Raw genomic sequence first — 15,739 nt, forward strand, 5'->3', positions numbered from 1 at the left:
TGCAAAGGAACAGCATGCCATCTACTTCAGTAACCTGATCAGCGCAAGCATGCATGTGTGTGTGTGTGTGTGTACTGCGAGCTGGTGCACTGGAGCAGTATACGGCTCTTATGGTGCAGTGTTCGACTAAACAGCACTATCATGCTCGGCGCAACTCCTAATGGGTCTAGCGGAAAGAGGCCTGGCTCAAGCGGATGTCCGCCGCCTGTACCATAATTGGCACTTAGACAGTAGGAGAGACAGCGAGGGCCGGGTTAGTACGTGTTGGCAATCGCCCGCGTATACCGCACGATTGTTATTATGCACGAATAATTGGATTTTTCTTTTTTTTTGTGTCATTCTATTCCCTTCACTCCCACACTTTTCCATCAAGCGTTTAAAGCAGACAGGCCACGTTGACATTACACCGAGTCTCAACCCTGATTATTTGTATGAATGATCACATTGTGTCCGGCAAACACAAATATCTCAAGAGATAATTACATTGAGTGGGTGGACAAACAACACGGAATTGAAAACAGAAAGAACACTGTCCGTCCCACTTTAGACTGTGTTCATAGGTTGAAAAAACCCCAAAAAACACAAGCGGTAAAAAAAAAAAAAAAAATCTGGCCTTATTTACTCACCCTCATGACAGGTCAAAACTGCATGGCTTTCTAACGTGGAACACAAAGAAATTTTCCTGGCCATGGTTTACAGTATAATGAAAGTAAATGTAGACTGGAGATGTGGAGCTACAAGGATGATGCATAAAAAGTAGTGCTGTCCAACTATTATTTCCGATTAATTCAAAATAAAAGTTTTTGATTGCATAATATATCGTGTGTCATGTGTATTTATTATGTACATATAAATGCACATACATACATACCATGTATATTTTACCATCTGTATTTATATAATGTATATTTTGAACAAATATATTTAATATATTAAAAAATTGTTCTGAAATATATACATGCACGTGTGTGTGTTTTTATATACATTATAAATATTCACAGCACACATTTTTATTTTGGATGCTATTAATCCTAAAATCGTTTGACAGCACTAATTACAAGGAATATGTTTTGCGCAGCAAACAGACTGAAAATGAAGTCATGATCTCAATGAATATTCTAAAGTACGCTGTTAACGGTTGCAAACAATTTACTGAATTTTATGAAGCAAGTAAGAATGTAAAAAATAAATAAACAAATGAAGCTGATAGAATATACATTGTGGATAAACTATACCTCTAATTATTCATTGTTTACAAAATCTCCTACAACAGCTCATGTGCCATGTAAATCAGGTTATCTTGCATTATGACAAGAATTAGACAAAGACAGGAAGGTGGAGGTGCAGCTAATTATTAGTATTCCCCAATCTAATAACAGAGCACATGATATATTGTAACATGACATCCTCTCCGCTTCATATTATGCATCCGTTGTACATGTGTTCAGTGCGTGGACTCCACATGGGCTAAGAGATCATCTTAGCTTGCTCGCGTCCTACGCCTGGACCGCAGCCACGTCCTTGAGTTTGCGCTCTGACACAGCAGCACCCTTGTGGATCTCCCGTCAGCGGCCGCACACCCACGCAACCCTACATGCGTCACACCACACCACCGCAGGACATGCATCTATGAGACTGGACTCTAATGTAGCCTTGTTTAAAATCTAAAATCATCAATAGAAATCTATATGAAAAATAATCACCCTAGTGTCAGGCTGCTCAGGGTGTTCAAACCAGTGAGGTCTAGGTTTGGATGGTTAGCACTATCCTGCAAGACCCTGCTGGTACATCTTGTAACCTAATGGAGCAAAAAAAAAACCTTTGAATTGGCCTTCATCCTATATTTTGTCCATTAGTCAGGTTTTTTTTACTGATTTAAAACACAATAAAATTTAATATGCTTCCTTATTATTTCATATATTTTTATATGTACAAGTCAAAATAAATATGTTGTTTGGATTTTTACATAACTCTTACACTGAATGAGATTATTTAAACCAAACTTTGCCTTTTTACTTTATTTTTAACTTATTTGAGACCTTAAAAGTACACACTTTGCTAACATTTAATGTGCTTTCAATACACATAAAATCACTTTTGTGAATTTCTTTTGATGTGGACATTTTAACACTTTTTAAAATATATGCATGTTTAATTATATATAAATATATATATTTTTACATTAATAAATATTTTTATATAAAATATGTAGTAATATTTAATTTGATAAATTTCTTCACATTTTAATCTTTGCATTTTAAACTAAGAAAAATGGCACACTTCAACACTGTGCATGCCTGCGCATCGAATTTCAACACAGTCAAATGTTGTATACCATCTAGCCTAAGGCATCTCTCATTCCCTTCAATATAAGAAAGAAAAAAAATTAACCTTTCATGGTAATTTGATATGGCTTTTAAATCATTTCCAGCACAGTCTTGATCATCATCTGCACGGCCAGCGTCTGTTTTGTTCCCCTCTTCCTCTGTTATCGATCAAATCAGGCTCCAACGTTTAGTGAACTGATGAAGGACTAGGTATGAAAATTGATTAATGGCTGCTTCAATGTCACTTGTATTCAGTGACCATTTGAGGGAATATAATACTCTGTCCACGGACTGGCTATCTCTCTCCATCTCAATGTCAGCATCGAGCTTAGCTGAGGTTTCTGTAACACCCGGAGAGGGTGACATTGAGACATGGATCTGCGCCTTTTTTATCATTTATTTATTTATTTATTTATTTACGTCTGAAAGCAAGTGGAAGTGCAAGGCTGTATGGGAGCCACAACATATAGATCGCATTCGGAGACCACACACACATGCGCAAACACACATACACACGCTTACTAACATGATGTGACAACATTTGATGATGTGTGATTAATGGAGTGCACAGCTGATGACTCAATGTGGAGGGAGGCACAAGGACACGCGGCATGTTAGACTCTTTATCATCTGTGTGTGTGTGTGTGTGTGTTCTGGTACGGCATCTGTAGAGAGAGGCCAAGAACTGCAGTGCACAATTTCATTCACAAAGTGTCTTTCTATAGCAGCATATGATATAAATGTAAAAATATACATACGAAGTGTAAAATAAATACTACACAGTGGGGTCCAAAGGTTTAAGACCCCCTGCTTCTATTTGCTTCTATTTTACATTTTCTTGACTGAATACATTTTGTTATTGAACATTATATTACCAGTAATGTTGAAAGAAAAAGAAAAAAGGAAAAGCACATATGCATAATATATTTATCAACATATTTCTTAAATATACATGTACATACATGTGTATGTGTATATAAATGCATGTATGTGTTTATATATACATAAATATACACAGTACACACATTATCTAACAAAAATGTTTATTTTAATTTGATTTTGATTTTGAATCGATTAACCGTTTGACAGCACTAATACAGTATACACACACAAACACACATATGAATCATTTGTATTTAATGTGAAATTAAATTTTTTATTTTATATTTTTCTCACTTGTGCATATATAAACATAAGTAGTATTTCAGTAACATCATGGTATATTTGTGTCGCCTTTGTAACTGTGATACGAGTTGTCCAATAAGTGCAGAAAAGGTCTTCTATATTTGTTTCCTTTGTTGAATGAATCCCATCCAGTGGATGTTTCCAGGTGCAGAACCTTCAGCCTGATTCTTCAGCCCGTGCACATCACTGTCAGTGCTGAATAAAGTAATGATTTCATTTAGCTTCCCTCCATCAAATCACTGTAACATGGATGTGACCCCTAAACCCACCCAGCTGTCATGTGATGCCAATTAACAGTGGCTGTTCCTCAGACAGCTTCTGGGAATGAAAAAAAAAGGATTCTGGAGACAGGAATTCCCTTGAATGGGTCTTGTCCAGAGTTCTTGGAAGCCCTGCTGCAAAAGCAAACCTTACAAAGGAATTTTAACGAAGGCACAGGAAGTGAGCTCTTCTCAAGCTAAATGAATTGTGTATGACTCTTGACCAAAAAAGGCTCATTGACTTCTTCTGATTTTCTTTGGGCATCTTTCAATCTCTGTTTTAATTTGAACGCTAATGTGTTTTATACATTTAAATGGTTTAATTATATTGTGAATGTGTAATATTAGTTTACTGCTGACTGAGGCGGCAGACGTTAAAAAGAAGTTTTTTTTTTAACAGCGATGCAGCTCTGGCAAGGGCCCTAATGAATTTGACAAACTGTGGAAAAATCATGACCCAGCGGCTCAATGCTTCTAGAGAACAGAGACATTTCTAATTGATTGATAAGACCTCACCATGTCCTCCACTTTGTTGCCGGGGCAACAGAGGTTGGCGGACTGCTACCGTCTGCATGGCTCTCCAAGCGGTCTGGTCCGAAGCGAGCAGCACATTCGGATGTTAATTTCAGCAGGAAGATTGGGAGACGAGAAGAGAGAATGCTATCAGACTGTTTCTCGTAACAATACAAGAGGAAGTCATTCTCAGATTAAAATGGACTGCCGCGGATTTGCGGGCTTCCATCTCCCGTTCATATGCAAATAAGCACACTCTGATTGTTTCCTCGTATTTGAATGTGCTGCGCTTGCCCCTGAGGGGCCGGGGATTTTGCGGGTCACGAAGGAAGGGGTATTTAAATAGAGAGACATCCGCTAATGTAGTGTACGAATTAACTTGGAATCTGGCCTAAATTCCAGATGCATTTAAATCCACGAAAACTTTATTCCGAGTTTTCCGCCTCTTCGAAAAAAAAACGGACAATTAAAACCTGAGCCGGTTTCCATACATGCCAACTTAGTTAAACCTTAGTGACCTCCACGAAGAAAGAGGCGGGGTGCATTTTGAATATATTTAAGATAAATTAGCATATATCTGCATAAAAAGGAGGTGGTGATGATTATTCATGCGTCGCAAATACTCGAGAGGTCGAACAATTGTGGTGAATAATCCTTTAGTGTCATCACAGCGGAGCCACAGATGTGAGCCGATTCTGTGCAGAATGAGGCGCAGATTGTCATATGTTGCGTAGGCGGACGAGTTTGATTGCAAACTGAGTGTGAACCTTTGCTTGCTGTGCTGTCGTGAGAGAGGCCGGTGAGGAAGATGTTGTTAGTGCTGTCTGGGCGAATGTTTGTGTAACTCGTTCATGACATTAACGGTGCGTGGGCCTGACGTTAACAAGCTGGAGTGTGGTTGGGTGTCTGGAGCAGCGTGTTTCTTCTAAATTAAAGCCAGCTTATTTGTCCCCACATTCCTGCTGACAGAAAGAATTATGAAAGGTAGAGAACAGTGCTCTGGTACCTGTTCAGTCTGCGTGTGGTCCGTTACGTTTTGTAGTTTCTCAAAGGGTCAAACACGTGAATGATGCGGCTCTGGGAGGGAAGTGAACGCCTTTGTTCATTTCAGACAGCATATTTTCAAAAATAATGAATGTTTTCGAACAGGTTTCCCTAGCACTGTAACTGTCGGACATAAATCCCACCCCCACACTCAATGCTATTGGCTGAGCCATTGTTGCTGTGTCATGTGATGCCAAAACCAACAAACTTCTAAAAGCAACAGAGAGTTGCACAGTATTTAGACTTTTCAGAAGACTCAAACCGAGATAGGAAATCCCCTAAATCCCCCTCTTGGTTACGGCTGCTAACTTTACACAACATCCAAAAGTAAAGAACTACAGATTTATGGCATTGCCAAGCATTTTATCTGCCATTGTTCTCCAAAGGACTTTTTAATTACTCTGTAACTTGATTAAAAACTGCAGAGAAGTTGCATTAATTTACTTGAGAGCAAATGTAGTTGTTCTTACTAATGTTATACGTGTTCATTTGGGATTGAGGGCCACATCCACAAGCAATTCTCAAGATTAATTTAGAGATTTAGAGACAGAAAAAAAACATCTCTGGGTACCTTGTGCCATTATTATAAGATCCCAGCAACACTGTGATAATGTCACTACAACTGTGTTATCCAAAAACACAGGCCCTCCATAGACATACATAAAAAAGAGCAAAAACTTGTCTAAGAAAACGGCTATTAGCAACAGTTGCTAAGGTAGTGAAGGGTCAATTAGCCTTTCTATTTCCACCAGTTTGACCCATTCAGGCCAATTAGCGGAGCAGTTGCGAATATAACAGGCGGGTATTACGCTATTCACAGCCAATCGTAGTGCTAAAGAGGCATTGCCCCGTCACATGACTTTTAGCCTTTTCTTGCAATTACTCCTACACATTCAAGCTGTTTTAGGATCTAATGAAAATGCACTGAACTCAAGCGAAGGGGAAAAGAGTCATTGCCTCCCTCAGAATCGGTATCTGCTCTTAAACAGTGTTATTTCACTTAATATTTTAAGATTCAATATTTACAAGACGATTAGACAACATAAGTAGGCATGGTTTCTGGGATGGATGACACTGACATGACATTTTCATTGTCATGACACTGAATATTGACATGCTCACTTCCTTCAAGTGTCCTTTGTGTTGAGTCACAAGCCAATGACAGGCTCAATGTCATGCAGGCGAAGGTAAATGTTTATCATTTCATCAGTAATGATCTCTTTCTATGTGTCCAGCACAAAAGAAAGCTGTAGAAGTTTATTTCAAATGAAATTCTGCAATTCAAAGAGGTACTAATGCTGCATGTTATCGACTATGAGCTTTAATGGCACAGAGCACTCAATGCCTGCTTGCACAGAAGGCTTAAAGCTCGCTCACTCTCTCTCTATCTCTGCAAGAAGTCTCCCTCCTACCTTTGCTGCAGTAACTCTAACGTATAGATCTTCTTGAGAGCCTAATGGGCTAATGCATGTGGTAATATATTTCTGGGTCAGATAGAGTCATGTGTTTATGTGCGTTGAGTGTGTGTGCGCAGAGTGCTCAGTGTAATCTTTAGGGTTTCCTTGGGCCTCCGCTGTCCGGATGCAGGGGATCTCAAACCCTTTCCCTAAATAGCCGGCATTCTTTCCCTCGCCCCAAGGGGCCCTGGGGGGAGAGTCGAGGGAAGGAGAGCAATGCTCGCCGTGTCCTGCTCTGGTCCCTGGGACAGCAGGGTCACGGCGTGTACTATCGATCACTACCGTCAGGAGCGAGGCCGAGTACATGTGTGTGTGTGTGTTGCAAAGGCTGTCTGCAAAAGCATCTAAATTGTTATGAATAAGCTATGAGACCTTTCCTTCACATTTGGAAAAAGATAGTGGCAAAACGTCATGCTCTATTCTTTGTTCTGTCCATGAATGCATTTAAAAATACATCAAAATTAATCTATATTGCCTGAATACATCTCTTCTATGATGAACGAGTTTTTATTTCTGTGATTAAAAAATATTTTACACAGAGTCTGAAATGTCAGGGTGATACAACTGATATCATGAAGAAGGAAAAAAACATTCTTAAGAGTCTGACATAATTTTCTATTATAATTATAGAATATTATAGAATTATAGAATATTGAAGTAGGGCTGCATGATTACAACAAAAATCATAATTGTCGATTATTCCCTTGAAATTGTAATTGCGATTATAATTACGATTATCACAATTTATCACAATTGATGTTCATACCATTGTTTCGAAGCAACTGCATGCCTTATTTTTACATGATCATAAACAAGCTGAAACATTCTAACTGAAAAACTTTTATTAAGTACCCATAAGTGGACTGCCATTAGAAAATAAATTAATTGTGCAGCCCTAATTTACAAGTACAACAAATCAGTCATGATTGTGTTTGTCAAGTCTCTTTAGGTATGATATTTTATCATTTTTGTGACAAAGCAAAATTAGTTCAGATTGAAAAAGTGTCAGTGATGACATGACTCTCTACAAAATGTTATATTTATAAATATTTGCAAAGAAAAAAAAATTGCATTACATTTAAACTTTTTTTGTCAAATCATATGAAAGTGACATGAATACAATTAAATTTGGACCTTTGATTTTCTTTATTATGGACAGTCTTATAAATCACTGACCCATATCAAATGCGGTAATGCATCAATAAGTGAATAAAAGGAATATTTTAAATGTGTGCATATGCAGTTTGCGCACACATATACATTTCCATAGCCTAAGCATAATCACAGTTGGTGGAGGCAGGGGTTAACTCCACATACTCAGCAGGCAGCGCAAGAAAGCTGACCTGATGGAGGTCAATCTCTCTCTGCGAAGAACAGCAGAGGAGAAATAATGAGAGAGAGAGAGAAAGAGAGAGGGAAAGGCAGACGGACAGACATAGGGAGGGAGAGGGGTTGGAGGAGAGAAGAGGCGGCCATTCGAAACCCATTTTCGAGGGCTCTCCAGGAAGTACTAATTGTTTGGTGACTGGAGTACTCTTTAGGGAAATGAAGGCTATCTGGGCGTGCAGAGAGGAGATAATGTGTGTGCACATCACTCACCCTTTAATAAAGAGCAGAGCCTGGCTACACACCGGCCAACCCTGGGATACGGAGGGAAGGAGGGGAAGCGGGAGGGATGGATTTATCCGTAGTAGAGGAGGGGGCGGGGGAGAGGAGGAGACGGTTTACAGAAGCCAGGCTGCGGAAGAAGAGGGGGGCTGAATGGACAGATTACAGTCATTAGAGTGGTAGAAGACAGGGATGAGAGAGAGCAAGAGACAAGGAGAAGAAAGGCAGGAATTGTTTAATTAGCAGACAATAACTGGTTTCCTCTTCTCTGGAAGGCTTCAGCCTTTTTGCCGCTTTGATTGAAAGCTACAGAATAGAGATGACTACAAATGATGGAAGAGAGGAATGGAAAAAATGACGCAAGCTGAACTTAAACTCATGCAGTTTATACGAGCACCAACATCCACCAATTACTAGCTAGGGCTGGACAACAACTTTACGTACACTGTAAAAAAAAAAAAACGGTCAAATTTACTGTAGAAAACAGGAAGCTGTGTTTTTCGATCTTACCGTAAAAATACGTTTGCAACATTTTAAGGCTTTACAGATTAAACCTACATGTACAAACCAACATTAGCTGAGATTACGTTAATGTTCTAAAAATCTGTTTTGTAACTTTGTGATACACTGATAGCCACCAGGTGGAAATGGGGAAAAAATGTCATTGTCATTCACACAAACACTAAACACCATTGTGGTGAAAACAAACATTAATTTAGCAAAATTAAATGTAACATACAAGAGAAAATGCTAAAATTTCAAATGTAATGTAGGGAATTCTGGAATTATTTTTTACTTCCAAAGATGGTATTTTCGTGTAAAATTAAATGCAATGTCTATTACAGTTTCTCACTGTTCGCTGTAAATAGTATAGGAACTTACCATTCACCATTTAACAGTTTTTACCATTAAAATCACAATTTTTTTTACAATGCGTGATATATTTTCTCAAATTAATCATATGCTATGATTATAAGTCACCTTTTTTGGCCTTTATGTGTCTTCAGGACGTTGCCATTAGGTCAGTTTTGTTTCTTTATCTTGTGTCATAGCCTGAGTAGGACAAAATATCAAAATATGAGACTGTTCCTAAATTAGAATGGGTTTTTGGGGTTTTTTTTCAGCTATATATTTGGAAAAATAGAAAAATGGTAAATGATTTATTTTATCCAAAACTCTAAAATTTTCATCCCAAGTGAGATATATAAACACCACCAGGCCGTGATTACAGTACACTGTATAAATACTTCTTACCAAAGCACAACCCCAAGACAAACAGTTGTCAAGTGATAACACATCACAAATGTAAACGTTATATGTGCTAATGTGTTTCAGACAACATATGTGTAGCCTAATAGCACATCTATCAACAGACAATTTGTCTCCCAGGGTCTCCCCGCTTGACTTAAATGGCTCCGCTAAAGCTGTATGAATGAATGGGATTTGTTAGTGCGTGTGGCTATAGAGACGCCAAGAGTATGTGTATGCGTGTGATTCCTGCTGGAGTCCGTTGTAAAAGCAACATCATCTCTCCCTTTCCCTCTAATCCCAGCCCGTCTGACGGCAAAGTGAACGCCTTTGACGTTTCAAAGGCTTCCCCCATCATGACTCCTGACACACTACACACCCTGACGCGCTATCGCCGTGCCCCTGACAGCTGCACAAATTGGCTGAAAGAGGTGTCTGTGGCGAGCACTTTGATCAGCCGAGCTTTTGCTCTCTTGCGCTCGGTCTGTCTCCATCCCGGCGTCGTGTTGCGGAGGCCAGGCCCCCGATCTGCTGAGGAGAACCGGGCCGGGTGGGTCTGATAAGCTTCCACTCACACAGGAAGCTTTTTGTGCAGTCAGATCATGCGTGTGTGCATGACTGCCTGAAGCCATGTCAGGCATGTCAGACACGCATATGGTGTGTGTATAGTTTCTGGGAATTGGGTGTATTTATTATATCCAGATTTCATGTAGGGTTCTGGCACACTAAGACACAGCTTTTAGAGTTGTAAATGCTACAGTGTTGGGAAACATTAGGTTTAAAAGTAGTTCTATGCCATATTATATTACATATTATTAAAAAAAATAATTGTACCACTGCTTTTTTTGGGGGGCGGTTGAAGGGCTGTGCATAAGCTTCAATATTCATTTCATTTTCCGATTTAAAATAAAATTTACAAAACAAATTAAATTTTTTGTGGATTGCCTTGCACGGAATAATTCATCACAAAAATAGCAATGTGAGCTAACAGAATAAATTTAGTTAATTTTCATTTCAAGCTGACTTTAATTTACTTCTGCATTACCTTTAATGAAGTATATATTTTAATTTATTTATATCATTCATTTATGCAATCATATTTTTTCCTGCAACAAAAAGTGCTATAAGGCTAATGACTTTGACTCCTATTAGTGAATCATTATTTAAATCGGTTAACTTAGATAAACAGTCCAGTCGATTCACTGATTTGATCCAATGTGTTGATTCATTATTATGAATCAGACTTCATATCGCTACATACGAGACTGTTTAGAACTAATTTATTCACTAAGATGAACTCTCGAGCAAATTGTATGAAAGAAATGAACCGATTCTGACTTGCAATGTGTTTTTTTTGTGAGGGGGTGTGGGGGTAAGGGTAAGGGTCAAACTTGTGTGTTTACAACGTACTGATTCACCAGAACGACTTTCCAGGCCTAGCTTTCACATACACACAACCATTTAGGAGTGTGTGTTTGTTCACTCTTTGGATGGAAACGTAGCGTTTGGTTAGTACAAGGTGGAAAAAGAAGCTTGTTACTGGAAATGCTTCAAACCCTGAAGAACTGTCATGCAAAGGAAAATAAAGTTAAGTAATAGCGCTACTTTTAATTACCTACTAACAAGACTGCTGGTATGTGTTCTTGCAATGTGCTTAGGCCCCAACCATCTCACATTCATGTAAACCCCCTACATTTACATTTGGAACATGAGGTTTATATTTCCCTCTTTGCACATGCGCACAGTGTGTTTTAATGGCAGTTCTTCGTCTTCTATTCCCTGTCTGTGTGTTGTATTCCTGAGAATTCAATGGGTTCATTCATAACTGTAGCCTGAGGGACAGGGGTGTGTGAATTATATGAATGCAGAATTTATTCTAGCCGCGATAGGCCCGTCTGTCTGTCTGTCTGTCTGTCTTAACGTCTGTCTAGAGGAAATTGCAGGCTGTGGGGAAGTGCAGGTAATAGATTAATGCCAGAGAAGACTTGCCAGTGTACAGCACAACTGACAGCCAATGATTATCGCAAACACAGAGAAAGCGCGGGCCAGACACACACAAACACAGTCCATTACATAGACATCACTAGCAAAGCACACACACACATAAATAATAGCTCTTATGCCACAGTCTAACTGTCACAGTGATGTTTCTATATCTGACTGCTGTGTCTGTCAGAAAATATTGAACACTCAGTGTGTATGCGGTTCAAATGCCTCACTGAATCTTAGTTAGGGTAAAGGCCGAATTCAAACTGACGCAAATTTAAAAAAGACTGTAAGGGATATAAGTAGGATCAGTTTGTAAAGTACCTTGCTGACGATGATTTAGCTGGCAAAGTATCAAAAAATAATCCAATATAGATCCAAACCGGAGGCGTGCATTGCGCATTCACTGGACCAATCAGCTGTGAGAACGAGGACAGACTTCAGTGTTGATGTGTGGATTGACATTGAAAAATCTCTTATTGTATGGATAGTATCAATCCCTGCGTAATATGGATTATTATGCTACTTATATTACTTATATTGTTACATTATATTGATGTGTAAAAAAACTACTTTGCTGTTTCCAGATAATGGTGTTTGATAGGAACTTCAAACAGACTACCCTGACAAATTTTTTCTTCCAAAAGCACCTAGCAACAAATGTAGCAATTTTTTACATTTAATTGGCAACTTTTAGCAACTCAGCCAACAAAAAGACACACATTTTCCATCTAAAGTACACAAAAGAAACCAAAGACGTCTAGCAGTACACATACGATGTGAATTAAGTTAGCTGCTTTTGTTCAAATTAATGATAATTAAATAATTGTCTTTTATTATATCGCTACAATAAAGCTAACTGCACATATGTGGTTGGAAACCAAATGAAAAGTCCAGTTCATTCTAGGTGTTAAGATTATTCAACAGACTGCACAGACTGTCTCTCCCTCACAACCTTGTTTTATATTAAATATGGTGTTGACTCTCATTCATTGACTCATAAACTCTTCACCTAAAGGCATGTGTTAAGCTCACAGTGGCTAGAGATGCCCATTGGAGATTAATTTTTTGTCATCTTCTTTCTAAGTCATGAGATCTTGCTGTTTCAAAGCGCACATTACAGTAATCTAATATAAATCGTATACATTTTTAATAACAACTTATTCTTTCTCTGTCTTGCAGCAGTCATATGCCCCGCCCCCTCCACCCATGGCTCCGCCCAGCCCCAGCACCAATAGCAGCAGCCACAGTGCAGCGGAGCAGCTCAGTAAAACCAACCTGTACATCCGGGGCCTTCCGCCTGGCACCACCGACCAGGACCTCATCAAACTCTGCCAACCGTAAGTATTTTTTCCCAGATGTCCCCTATCTGTCGCTGCCTTTTATCCTCTGTCTGCCTGTCAGGATTGTCGTTCTATACACCTACATGAGCAGTCAGTCACTAATATATCTATTTATAGTTGCAAAGACACAGGTGCCCACATACAAGAACTCATGCAATCATGTAAATGCATGCACAGAAGGTCAGGAAAAGGAAAAAAAGAAAAGAAAAGAAAAAGTCATTGTGCTTGGTTACAGAGAAGAATATGGCCCATAAATGGCGATAGCAAGTCAGCATCATTAGAGTGTAGGGAGGTCATTATGAAACGCTGTACAAGAACCAGGGGGCAGCTTGCATAATCTTCTTCTCTGATGACTCATGCAGATGTAAATCCTGTGTGGGGGCTTTCTGCCTTAAAACCTAAGACATTTACTCCAGCGCCATGACCTTTTTTTCTGAATTTTCTAATTTCACCCATACATTGTTGACCTTGAAAATATGGATACGGGGTCAGCAGTTTCTAAGCAACGTTTAAACCAAGGACTGCTTTGTCTTGTGTACCCTACGCAGATGACTGCTATTACCGGGCTGTAGCTAGTTCCCAGAATTCACTGATTTGTTTTTTTTTTTAAGGCAAGAAAAGAAACATTATTTTCATTTAAAAAAACTGAAATGTGTGCCACTTACAATGCGCCGAATGTTAACATGTCAAAACTCAGGGGGCAGAATGATGAAACCTCAAGCCACAGCCTCCCACAGCATCTCTCAATCTCTCTCAGGGTCTCGGGCTACCATGGTCCAGGTTAGCCCAAGGCCTGAAGCGGGATTGGAATAAAAAATTCATGATTATAAAAGTTTTATTAGCTGCGGCTGCCGTGCCAAATGGGCAGTAACATTTTGGAAAGGTCAAAGGGGTTCGCCTTGGGGCTCACTTCTGGAGCTCAGCAAAAAAAAAGAGTGTCCACAAACACACTTTGCATTTTTTTTTTTACATAACACCGCAGTGATTTAGATGCCATGCATGCATATCTGGCACCCTAGTGTCGCGATCTAAAGCTTACAGCTGCGTGCATGCATACGCACACATTTTGTGCACATGCACACACAGTTAGTGACCCTTTTCTGTCCTCCAGTGGCTCTGCTGCAGTGGCGGGAAGGGCAGTGAAAAGTGCTTCTGTCAGGCTGACATTTCGGAGATCTTCTCGTGTGATTCCCCGCGGAAGATTGGCAGGGTTTTGAGGCTGAAGGTACAATGGGGTTAGACTCTAAAGGAGAAAACGTGGCCTCAGCAGAATCTCAAACCTCAGCCATGAAAATGAGCCCTTCTAGTTTTCAGCTTGCCGTGCTCACAGTTTTTTTAATTAGATTAGCTGATAATTGAGGAATGGCACTCTGTCAGGATGCAGACGCGGAATGTTTGTGACTTAAACATCAAGATTTTAACATCTCGGTTATGTTGCTTTCGAAGAGGTAAAAAGGTCAGATCGGAGGAGTGTTGCATTTACTGAGACAAAAAACTGAAAAACGTACCAGGGCGTTTTCATAAAGGGCCTGAATATGAAGTATGAATTATTAATGAAGGCCTTAGGTGAACACATCGTCATCATGTTTATGTGTTTTCATTATGCATCTGTAGTTGTGTGTCTGTGCGTGTATGTGTGTTGAGGGCGGAGAGTCATGTCTGTGAGCCAGTTCATTACTTTTCCTTTCCATGATTCGATATCATGGAGTATTAACCCTCAGGACACAGCATTTTACAATACCATTTAAAATAATTGCATTTCAGAGCCCCTCATTATGCCTCTGATTGTAATCTAATGCTACAGAGAGAAAGTGAATACAATCCAGCTGAATTGGAGAAAGGTTTTAAGGGATGAATTAGGAATTTTATTCCAGCTAAGTTCTGTATGTTTTTTGCCAATTTGTATCTTAGTATATGTGCACTGTTAAACATTTTTATTGACCTTTTGCAGATGAAAATGAAATCTATTTACAAAGAAATGTGTTGTACCTCCTCTAACTGTTATGTTTTATCTATTAATAATTGGCTAGTTTGTGTTTTATCTACAAATAGGTAGTCTTTTTTTCTTTCTTTTTTTTTTTAAAGCTCATTTTGCAGTATTCACAGATTTTCCCACATCAGTGGAGAACATGCATAAAAAAAGCTGCAGACTACAATTCCTTGAGGACAAATAAAAAATGCAGATGAATTAAACAGTATAAAAAGCAAGCATAGAGCTATGGTGTGGATATATTTTCATTTTTATTTAGTCTTTTATTTAATGAGAAATGTTTTGGTTCATGTCGAAAACTTTTGACTTCTGATTCTGATTTTGAAACCCTAGAAGAGAAAGATGCAAGATTAAGATCACTTTTTTTTTTCAAGAGCGAAAATCTAGGGAGCAGGAGATTTCATTTGCTTTCCATTTAATCTCATTGCTGTCTAGGAGAAACAACCGAGATATAAAATTGATCTCATTTGTGTTTTTCTTTCCTGTGTGTGTGTCTGTATATGTGAGTAAGCTCAGAAAGTTATTATATTGCTTCCAGTGGTATCTTGGCATTCAGCGGTCCTCATTTTCCTGGTTTTATTCTATACTATTCTATATATAAAATAGCTAATATATTTTATATTCACTGAAAAGCATCCAAGGCTTGCTGCCCAAAAATGTCCCCCTCCTCCCTTGTTCTCTGTCTCTCAGTCTGATTGACTAACTGAGGCGGTGGAGGAATTGCCCTTGTGTACAGGGCTGCCATATCTAGGGGGGCCTCTGGGGTAGGATCTCATTT

The 15,739-nt window shown here is 39.0% G+C and overlaps 1 protein-coding gene across 5 annotated transcripts in view; it reads left to right on the plus strand.

Annotated features, from left to right (window-relative positions):
* rbms3 (RNA binding motif, single stranded interacting protein) overlaps positions 1-15,739 on the plus strand; it is a 118,750-nt gene that overhangs the window by 15,982 nt on the left and 87,029 nt on the right. For all 5 annotated transcript variants that reach the window (XM_043260602.1, XM_043260603.1, XM_043260601.1 and 2 more), the window contains exon 2: positions 12,811-12,968. In XM_043260602.1, coding sequence (XP_043116537.1) covers positions 12,811-12,968 — 158 coding nt within the window. The remainder of the gene's footprint in view (positions 1-12,810; positions 12,969-15,739) is intronic.

Source organism: Puntigrus tetrazona, chromosome 16 (genome assembly GCF_018831695.1).
Source record: "Puntigrus tetrazona isolate hp1 chromosome 16, ASM1883169v1, whole genome shotgun sequence".
NCBI lineage: Eukaryota > Metazoa > Chordata > Actinopteri > Cypriniformes > Cyprinidae > Puntigrus > Puntigrus tetrazona.